Source organism: Emys orbicularis, chromosome 1 (genome assembly GCF_028017835.1).
Source record: "Emys orbicularis isolate rEmyOrb1 chromosome 1, rEmyOrb1.hap1, whole genome shotgun sequence".
Lineage (NCBI taxonomy): Eukaryota > Metazoa > Chordata > Testudines > Emydidae > Emys > Emys orbicularis.
In genome coordinates, this window is record NC_088683.1 from 359,759,800 (window position 1) to 359,770,750 (window position 10,951).

A 10,951-nucleotide genomic window follows, 5' to 3' on the forward strand; every position below is an offset into this window, starting at 1 on the left:
TCCAGGCCATTGGCTGGGGTCCCAAGTTCCCTAGCTGGTCCTCTGTAACAACAAACTCCCTCTCCCATCACCTCGTTAAACCAGTAACACCCAGGGAAACGGAGTCCCGCCCCCTCTGCATGCAAACCATTGGAAAAACAAGAAAAAAACAAGACAATTCCCCCACTTCATCACACAACCCCACCATTGATTCCCCATCCCACCCTATCCCCAGCTTCACCTAACCTCTACTCTCACCCTACCCTACCTCTGTTCCCTACCACATCCCACCCTAGGGTGACCAGATGTCCCGATATTATAGGGACAGTCCCGATTTTTGGGCCTTTTTCTTATATAGGCTCCTATTACCCCCCACCCCCGTCCCGATTTTTCACATTTGCTGTCTGGTCACCCTATCCCACCCCAACCCCTCACCCACCTGACCCAACTCACAGCCCATCCCAGCCTAACCTCAGCTCCATCTCTGAACACTACCCCACCCTACCTTCCCCTGCTTCTGACCCCACCCCCAGATCCACCTGACCCTACCCCACCCTGCCTTCCACTACCCCACCTCTGACCCAATCCCACCCTGCCTTCCCCCGCCTCCACCCCAGTGCCATCTCTGACCCCTACCCCACCCTACCTTCCCCTACCCCATCTCTGACCCCTACCTCACCCTGCCTTTCCCCGCCTCTGAGCCCTACCCCACCCTGCCTTCCACTACCCCACCCCTGACCTCTACCTCACCCTGCCTTCCCCCCGCCTCCACCCCAGTGCCATCTCTGACCCCTACCCCACCCTACCTTCCCCTACCCTACCTCTGACCCCTACCTCACCCTGCCTTCCCCCGCCTCTGAGCCCTACCCCACCCTGCCTTCCACTACCCCACCCCTGACCTCTACCTCACCCTGCCTCCACCCCAGTGCCATCTCTGACCCCTACCCCACCCTGCCTTCCCCCGCCTCTGCCCCCTACCCCACCCTACCTTCCCCTGCCTCTGAGCCCTACCCCACACTGCCCTACCCCACTCCCAGCCCCGCCTCGAGTCGCCCCCCGCCCCGACCCCTCCCCGCGCTCCCCCAGCCAGGCAGGCAGGCCGGCCGGCAGCGGCGGGGCGATGCGGGCCCGGCCCGCGGTGCGGCTGCTGCGGCTGGGCCGGCTGCCCTACGCGGAGTCGCTGGCGGCGCAGGAGCGCTGCGTGGGGCGGCAGCGGGCGGCGGGGCCGGGCGCGGCGGGCTGGCTGCTGCTCTCCGAGCCGGCGGGGCCCGTGTACACGCGCGGGCTGCGGGGCGGCCCCGACCCGGCGGCCGAGGAGCGGCGGCTGCGGGCGCTGGGCGCCGAGTTCCGGCGGGCGGCGCGCGGCGGGCTGCTCACCTTCCACGGCCCGGGCCAGCTGCTGGCCTACCCGGTGCTGGACCTGCGGCGCCTCGGCCTCTCGCTGCGCGCCTACGTGGGGGCGCTGGAGGCCGCGGCGCTGGGCCTCTGCCGCCGCCTGGGCCTGCCCGCCGCGCGCGCCCTGCCGCCGCCCTACACCGGCGTGTGGCTGCGGGGCCGCAAGCTCTGCGCCGTGGGTGAGCGCCGGGCCGGGCCGGGAGGCGGGGGGCTGGGAGAAGTGCGGGGTTCGGGGGGTCCCGGGGCAGGAAGGGAGTGAGGGGAACACGTGGGGCTCGGGGTCCCTGGGGAGGAGGCAAGAAGAGGGGTGGGGGGCAGGATAGGGGTTGGGGGATGTGGGGGGCTCGGGGTTCCTGGGGAGGAGGCAAGAAGAGGGGTGCAGGGGAAATGGGGGGCAGGAGAGAGGTGGGGATGTGGGGGGCTCAGGGTCCCTGGGGAGGAGGCAGGAAGAGGGTGGGGGCAAAATGGGGGGCAGGAGAGAGGTGGGGGTTGGGGTATGTTGGGGGCTCAGGGTCCCTGGGGAGGAGACAGGAAGAGGGTTGCAGGGGAAATGGGGGTAGCAGTTGTGGGATGCCGGGGCTCAGGGGGTCCCTGAGGAGAAGGCAGGAGGGGTGAGGAGGTCATGGGGGGCAGCAGAGAGGTAGAGGATCAGGGGACAAGTGGAGACTTGGGGAGCTCCTGGGAAGTTGGCAGGAGATGGGGCTGAGCGGCCTTGAGTGAGTTAAGAGTAGTTTCAGGTTTTGAACCTGCCCCAGGCCCCACCAGTGTTCGTGGTTTTATGATCACAAGCCCTGATGCTGCAACGAACCGCACAGACTCCAGTGGGGCTCAGCACGGATGCAGGGATCCACCCATGGGGTTTTCAGTGCAGGATCAAGGCCATGCTTTTCTGCTTCGCCTGGTCTGTTCTAATGCAAGGGTCTCAAACTCAAATGACCACGAGGGCCACATGAGGACTAGTACATTGGCCCGAGGGCCGCATTTACTGACACCCCGCCCCCCCTGCCGCCCTCGGCCCCGCCCCCACTCCACCCCTTCCACGAGGCCCCGCCCCTGCCCTGCCTCTTCCCACCCCTTCCCTGCCCCCATTCCAACCCCTTCCCTGAAATCCCCACCCCAACTCTGCTCCCTCCCTGCCCCAGGGGTGTGGCGGGGGCTCAGGGCAGGGAGTTGGGGTGTGGGGTGCAGGAGGGGTGAGGGGTGCGGCAGGGGATCAGGGTGAAGGGTGAGGCAGGGGGCTCAGGGCAGGGGGTTCGGCTGCAGGAAGGGTCCGGGGGTTGGGCTCTGGCCTGACGCGCACCGGGGGCAGGGCAGGTTCCCTGCCTGCCTGCCTTCCTGTCCTGCCCCCGCGTCGCTCCGGGAAGCGGATGGAACTTGGGGAAGGAGGGGCGCAGGGGTGTGTGTGGCTGTTGCTTCGGGCACCGCCCCCAGCAGCTCCCATTGGCAGGGCCGGCTCTGGCTTTTTTGCCGCCCCAGGCAAAAAAGCCTCCCGCCGCCCCCCGCCCCCCCCCGCAGGGGAGGGCGGCGAGCCCCGCCGGGGCTCCGCTGTCCCCAGGGGCCAGAGGCTGTGCCGGGGGGAGGGTGGAGAGCCCCGCCGGGGCTCCGCTCTCCCCGGCGGCCAGAGGCAGCGCCGGGGGGAGGGCGGCGAGCCCGGCCGGTGCTCCGCTCTCCCCGGCAGCGAGCCCGGTCGCGGCCCCGCTCTCGGGCCGGAGCGCCGCCCCGCCCCGCCCCCCTCCAGGTGCCGCCCCAAGCACCAGCTTGGTGGGCTGGTGCCTGGAGCCGGCCCTGCCCATTGGCTGCGGTTCCCCATTCGTGGCCAATGGGAGCTGCTGGGGGCGGTGCCCGAAGCAACAGCCACACACATTCCTGCGCCCCTCCTTCCCCAGGTTCCGTCTGCTTCCCGGAGCGGCGCGGGGGCAGGGCGGGCAGGCAGGGAGCCTGCCCTGCCCCCATTGCGTGTCGGGCCGGAGCCGCTCTAGGTAAACGCTGGGGGAGGGCGGGGGGGGGGGCCGCGAGGAGCTCGCGGGCCGCAGAAAATAACCCCACGGGCCGCATGCGGCCCACGGGCCGCGTGTTTGAGATCCCTGCTCTAATGAGTCTTACTGGCATTGCTGTGTTGGTTTGGGGTGTGATTTTTACTAACGTAGATATGCCAGTAAAGCGGTAGTGTAGACACAGTTATAACGGTGTTTATCCTGGTATCGTTTATCCTGGTCAGGGAAATCCAATAAGCACTTTTATACCAATATAAATATGTCCACACTAGAGGTTTTTGACAGTATAGCTCCTAGCGTAGACCTGATCTACCCTTAAAATTTTTGCCAGTGTAGCTATGTTATCAAGCGTGGAAAAAATCACACCCCATAACTGACCTGATGGTGGTGGCAAAAGCACAAATGTAGATGCAGTTATACAAGCAAAACCATGCTTTTGCTGATATCGTTTATTTCATTTAGGGAACTGATATAAGTTATACCAGCAAATGCACTCTTCCTGGTATAAACGGCACCTCCACTAAGATGGTTTGCTGGTATAGTTACACTGGCAGATCCTTTTCTAGCAGAGACAAGGCCGTAGCGTAGCCTTTATTAAACTGCTTCTCCTTTCATGTGCTGCTGTGTGAAAGATCCATGGAAAATAGCAGGTAGAGTGACCTGATTATACATGGAGTGTGGCTAAAGGCAGTCCACATACTGAAATAATAGAGATCCCCCCCGCATGCTAATCTCAATTCTAATAATCTTAGGGGTTACTTGTAAATCACTAGGAACTACATTTTAATGCCTCAGTCCTGGAAAGATTTATGCACGTGTGTACCATTACTCATGTGTGTAATCTCATTGGATTACTCCTCTGACTAAAATTGTGCACATGTGTAAATCTTTCAGGACGTGGGCCTTAATAATTCCTGGAAATTTTCTGCTACTGAAAAGCTCTATAATTCTCTAAAAACAATGGTCACAGTACAGTAGTGTAGAATCCCAGCTCTCCTGTGGTGCAGTGCAAAGCAGGAAAATCAGGGATCTACTATGTATGACTGCGAACATGCACATCATGCTGTCCTTTGTCCTTATTCGCTATCAGAGCCAATCCTGCTAATAGGCAGGATTTGCCCGGTTAACAAGCAGATATTTACAAGAATTTCACTTCCTCATGAGGGACTGCACACCATGCCTGCATGTCTCTGCAATAACAATGAACCCAGTGCCCTGGGCTAGATTTGTATTATAATAGAGCCTGGGAACCCCAGTCACAAATACAGTACAGACAGGCAGGTCTCTGCCCCCAAAGAACTTACAGTTGAAGTGTAAGATGAGATAACAGATGGTGGGGGAGTACAAGGAAACATTGAGACCGTATTGGTGAACGTGATAAGCTATGGTCTCAGTGCCCTCGCTGCTGATAAGCACTACAGCATTGGTGCCTCATCAGCTGGGCAACTTATGTGGTAAGGTGGATAGGAGTCTTAGTGTGAAGGGGATATTTAACCATTGGAACAACTTGCCAAGGGCTGTAGCGGATTGTCCATCACTGGTAATTTTTAAATCAGGATTGGATGTTTTTCTGAAAGATCTGATCTAGGGGTTATTTGGGGGAAGTTCCGTAGCCTGTGTTATGCAGGTCAGGCTAGATGATCACGATGGTCCCTTCTGGCCTTGGGATCTGACATTTAAGATGATTTTGGGGGAGGGGTGGTGTGTGGTACATAGCACTGAACGAGGTGACATGTATGTTTTGCTTTTCAGGTGTCCATTGTGGAAGGCATATAACCTCTCATGGGCTGGCGCTGAACTGCTGCACAGATCTTACGTGGTTTGATCACATTGTTCCTTGTGGACTCGAAGGGACGGGTGTCACCTCCCTGAGCGAAGAACTCCAGAGACATGTCACAGTTGATGAAATCACTGAGCCTTTTCTGGACGCTTTTGAAGAAGTGTTTCAGTGCACCCTAACTTCCCATGAGGAATCTATCGGATAAAGGGCTCCGAGTGCCTCACTTACCTGTGGAAATGTGAATATTTCTTTGGTGCTTTCATGGTGTTACTAGAAATCCAGCTTGCTTGTTCCATCTTCCTATCAGCAATTAAATACGTGTAACAAACTGTACTCCTCGCATTTGAAACATATTTCTTGCTTTTGTAAAAATGAGCTGCTGTGTCTTTAAGTATACATGGGTCTTTAAAAAAAACAACGAGGAGTACTTGTGGCACCTTAGAGACTAACAAATTTATTTGGGCATAAGCTTTCATGGGCTAAAACCCACTTCATCAGATGCATGGAGTGGAAAATACAGTAGGCAGGTATATATACACAGTACATGAAAAGATGGGAGTTGCCTTACCAAGTGGGGGGTCAGTGCTAACAAGACAATTCAATTAAAGTGGAAGTGGGCTATTCTCAACAGTAGGATACCAAGGGAGGAAAAATCACTTTTGTAGTGGTAACGAGGCCAATGTAATCAGGGTGGCCCTTTTCAAACATTTGACAAGAAGGTGTCAGTAACAGTAGGGGGAAATTAGTTTTTGTAGTGACCCATCCACTCCCAGTCTTTATTCAGGCCTAATTTGATGGTGTCCAGTTTGCAAATTAATTCCAGTTCTGCAGTTTTTCATTGGAGTCTGTTTTTGAAGTTTTTTTGTTGAAGAATTGCCACTTTTAAGTCTGTTATTGAGTGTCCAGAGAGATTGAAGTGTTCTCCAACTGGTTTTTGAATGTTATAATTCTTGACATCTGATTTGTGTCCATTTATTCTTTTGTGTAGAGACTGTGCGGTTTGGCCAATGTACATGGCAGAGGGGCATTGCTGGCACATGATGGCATATATCACATTGGTAGATGTGCAGGTGAACGAGCCCCTGATGGTGTGGCTGATGTGGTTAGGTCCTATGATGGTGTCCCTTGAATAGCTATGCGGACAAAGTTGGCAACAGGGTTTGTTGCAGGGATAGGTTCCTGGGTTCGTGTTTTTTGTTGTGTGGTGTGTAGTTGCTGGTGAGTATTTGCTTCAGGTTGGGGGGCTGTCTGTAAGCGAGGACTGGACTGTCTCCCAAGGTCTGTGAGAGTGAGGGATCATCCTTCAGGATAGGTTGCAGATCCTTGTTGATGCGCTGGAGAGGTTTTAGTTGGGGGCTGAAGGTGACGGCTAGTGGCGTTCTGTTACTTTCTTTGTTGGGCCTGTCCTATAGTAGGTGACTTCTGGGTACCCTTCTGGCTCTGTCAATCTGTTTCTTCACTTCAGCAGGTAGGTATTGTAGTTTTAAGAATGCTTGATCGAGTTTCTGTAGGTGTTTGTCTCTGTCTGAGGGATTGGCGCAAATGCGGTTGTATCTTAGGCTAGGTCTACACTACCCGCCTGAATCGGCGGGTAGAAATCGATCTCTCGGGGATCGAATTATCGCGTCTCGTCGGGATGCGACAATCGATCCCCGAATTGATGCTCTTACTCCACCAGCGGAGGTGGGAGTAAGCGCCGTCGACTGGGAGCTGCGGAGGTCGATTTTGCCGCCGTCCTCACAGCGGGGTAAGTCGGCTCCGATACGTCGAATTCAGCTACGCTATTCGCGTAGCTGAATTTGCGTATCTTAAATCGACCCCCCCTGTAGTGAAGACCTGCCCTTAGAGCTTGGCTGTAGACAACGGATCGTGTAATGTGGTCTGGATGAAAGCTGGAGGCATGTAGGTAAGTATAGCGGTCAGTAGGTTTCCGGTATTGGGTGGTGTTTATGTGACCATCGCTTATTTGCACTGTAGTGTCCAGGAAGTGGATCTCTTGTGTGGACTGGTCCAGGCTGAGGTTGATGGTGTGGTGGAAATTGTTGAAATCCTGGTGGAATTCCTCAAGGGCTTCTTTTCCATGGGTCCAGATGATGAAGATGTCATCAATATAGTGCAAGTAGAGTAGGGGCGTTAGGGGACGAGAGCTGTGGAAGCGTTGTTCTAAGTCAGCTATAAAAATGTTGGCATACCACTTTAATTGAATTGTCTCATTAGCACTGACCCCCCACTTGGTAAGGCAACTCCCATCTTTTCATGTACTGTGTATATATACTTGCCTAATGTATTTTCCACTCCATGCATCTGATGAAGTGGGTTTTAGACCACAAAAGCTTATGCCCAAATAAATTTAGTCTCTAAGGTGCCACAAGGACTCCTCGTTGTTTTTGCTGATACAGACTAACACGGCTACCACTCTGAAATGTGTCTTTAAGTATACATTGCATTCTGACACTGATCTTGGCCACCTCGATCTCTTTGTCTTAATGAGCAAATGACATACAAAACAGGGCAAAAAAACCAAAAGGGGTTTAATTTTCCTTTACACTAAACCCCCTTTACACCATTTTGGTGGTGTTACAATGCTTTGAAGTGGGTGCAGGTGTAATTTACTCCCACTTAAAGTCCCCAATATACTGCCAGAGCAGTGTGAAGGGGTCATAGCATAAATGGGGATAAAGCCCAGGAATTTCACTGACAAACTAGATGCTGTGTCTGAGCTGAGCTTCCCCGGAGAAGTAAGTTTGAAATTAAAACAGGAAGGGCTGTGTGACTCATGTCTAGTTTGTGATTCATGCTAACAGCCAGATCCATTTCTGCAGTACTCCTGCCTAGGCGGTTATTTCCCACTATGTATTTGTGCAACTGATTATTCCTTCCTAAGTGTAGTACTTTGCATTTGTCCTTACTGAATTTCATTGCATTTATTTCAGACCATTTTACCAGTTTGTCAAGATCATTTTGAATTCTAATCCTGTCTTCTAAAGTGCTTGCAACCCCTCCCAGCTTGGTATCATCCGCAGACTTATAAGTGTATTCTCCATGCCATTATACAAATCATTTATGAAGATATTGAGTAGACCTGGACCCTGGACAGATTCCTGTGGGGCCCCACTTAATATCCCCTTCCAGCTTGACTGTGAAGCGTTGATAATGGCTCTTTGAGTATGCTTTTCCAACCAGTTATGCACCCACCTTATAGTAGATTCATCTAAGCGATAGTTCCCTAGTTTGTATATGAGCAGGTCATGTGAGATGGTATCAAAAGCCTTAGGCTAAAGTCGAGTTATATTACAAGGCTTGTTATCCTGTCAAAGAAGGATATTAAGTTGGTTTAACATGATTTGTTCTTTGACTAATCCATGTTGACTGTTACTTATCACCTATCTTCTAGGTGCTTACAAATTGATTTTTTGATTATTTGCTCCATTATCTTTCCAGGTAACAAAATTAAGCTGATTGGTCTGACTGGTCAGACTAATTCTTTAATTTGTCAGGGTCATTTTGAATTCTAATCCTGTCCTCCAAAGTGCTTCCGTCCCTCTCAGCTTGGTGTCATTCTCAGATTTTATAAGCATGCTTTCCACTCCATTATCCAAGTCAGTAATGAAAATATTGACTAATACTGGACCCAGGAGTGACCCCTGTGGGATCCCACTAGATATGCTCTGGTTTCACAGTGAACCCTTAAGAACTACTCTCTGAGTTCAGTCTTTCAATCAGCTGTGCACCCATGTTATATTATTTCATCTAGACCACATTTCCCTAGTTTGCTTATGAGAATGTCACATGGGACTGTCTCAGAAGCCTTACTAAAATAACCATATATCACGTCTACTGCTTCCTTCCTATCTGCTAGGCTTGTAACCCTGTCAAAGAAGGAAATTAGGTTGGTTGGCTGGCATGGTTGGTTCTTGAAAAATCCATGCTGGCTATTCCTTAGAACCCTATGTTTAAAAAAAATTTAAAATTAAATTAATGGAGATAACCTATCTCCTAGAACTGGAAGGGACCTTGAAAGGTCATCATGTCTAGCTCCCTGCCTTCACTAGCAGGACCAAGTACTGATTTTGCCCCAGATTCCTAAGTGGTCCCCTCAAGGATTGAACTCACCACCTTGGGTTTAGCAGGTCAATGCTCAAACCACTGAGCTATCCCTCCCCCCCATGATCATTTAGGTGCTTACAAATTGGCCATTTAATATTGATGGTTCGAGTATCTTTCCAGGTATTGAAATTAGGCTGACTGGTCTATAGTTCCCCAGGTTGTCTTCTTCCCCAAGAAGAAGGATACCAGGAGCGTGTAATGGAATTGAACCAAATAGTTATTTATTAATAACCTCATTAAACTATTTCTTTTAGTGAATTCCCTTCTGGCATTTACAATGCCTGGGTCCTCATCTTGCAATAACCTCTGCTCAGGTGGACCGCAGTGCAGAGCTCCCATGACTCTACTGGGTCTCCATACAGTCACACTGCTCTGTCCATGTAGTGGACCCTTGCAGGATGGGGACCTTAGATCTCTCCCGGCCCGGAAGACTTGGACAACTGGGAAAGTGACAAGATTATCAAAATCCTGAAATCAAAAAATGGGAGGAAGTGTTGTCTAGTGGACTCGGCACAGGACTGCGACTTAGGAGATGTGGGTTTGGGTCAGCCACAGACTTTCTTTGTGCTTACTTGGGAGAGATTTCCAAAGGCACAGAGGACAGTTAGGCACCGAATGCCCATTGAAAGTCACTGGGAGTTGGGTACATAACTGATTCAGGCCTTTGCAAATATCCCCCCTTAGCCTCTCCATTCTCAGTTCCCCATCTGTGCAATGAGGATAATACTTTCCTACCTCACAGGGGTGTTGTGAGGATAAAATCTATTGATGACTGTGAGGCGCTCAGGTAGAGCCCCGCATGGATACAAAATTTGTATCCACATCCAATCCACAATCCGCAAACATGATATGCAGATATCGGCAGATTTGCAGGGCTCTATACTCGGGTACTACGGTGATAAGGGCCGCCTAAGTGCCTAGATAGGTATCGGCTGCCATACAAATGAAACCTGGTTAACGAAGTGGGGGAGTGATTGTTATTCAGACTGTTTAACTCAACCTGACACATAGCTGGAAGGAAAGATCTTGATTCAACACCCACGTAAATCGATTAGTGGCTGCAAGAGCTGACACCCCAGTTCTTATGGCCCTGCAAGGGCATGTGCAAGTCATGATTTGATATTCCTAAAGTAACAAGAAAAAAGCAGCCTCCCACCCCCCAACTGCATTAAAAAAAAAAAAAGGTCCCCTCCCACCTCCTTTGCAGTCATCTTTAACAGCATCTGTATTTTTAGTGTGAATCTAGTGCATGCAGGTTAAGGCTGCTATAGTTTTCTTTGGGATTGTCTGTAGAAGACTCTTAAGGAAGTGCCCCGTCACCCTCAACGCGCTCCTCCTTGTCTATCAAACATAAGCTACTTGTCTTCACTTTCAAGGCCTATCCTCACCCTATCTATCATTTCTCATTCATCACAGATGTCAGCTCCTACCTTCATTCATCCTATGATATTCATTGCTGTGACATTCCCCAGGGTACAATCTGGACTGATGGACAGCGATGTCCCCTTAATTCTACAACCTAGGGTGCCATTTATACTACTTTGCTGTGAGAACAACCACTCCTGGCCTTCTCACACCCAGCCTCTAGCATGTAAATTATTCTAGCTGAGTTATATGAGTGCTTTTAGCCAGCCACTCCTGAATTATATTTCAGAGTGACACCAGAAAATTCCCAGTCCTAAATTTGTCCTCAGAA

The 10,951-nt window shown here is 51.7% G+C and overlaps 1 protein-coding gene across 1 annotated transcript; it reads left to right on the forward strand.

Annotated features, from left to right (window-relative positions):
* Positions 1 to 1,099: 1,099 nt before the first annotated feature.
* Positions 1,100 to 5,479, forward strand: LIPT2 (lipoyl(octanoyl) transferase 2). Its single transcript, XM_065423451.1, has 2 exons — positions 1,100 to 1,553; positions 5,121 to 5,479. Exons 1-2 carry the CDS (start codon positions 1,100 to 1,102, stop codon positions 5,351 to 5,353), a joined length of 687 nt encoding a protein of 228 aa, XP_065279523.1. The 3' UTR covers positions 5,354 to 5,479.
* The last annotated feature ends 5,472 nt before the right edge of the window (positions 5,480 to 10,951 follow it).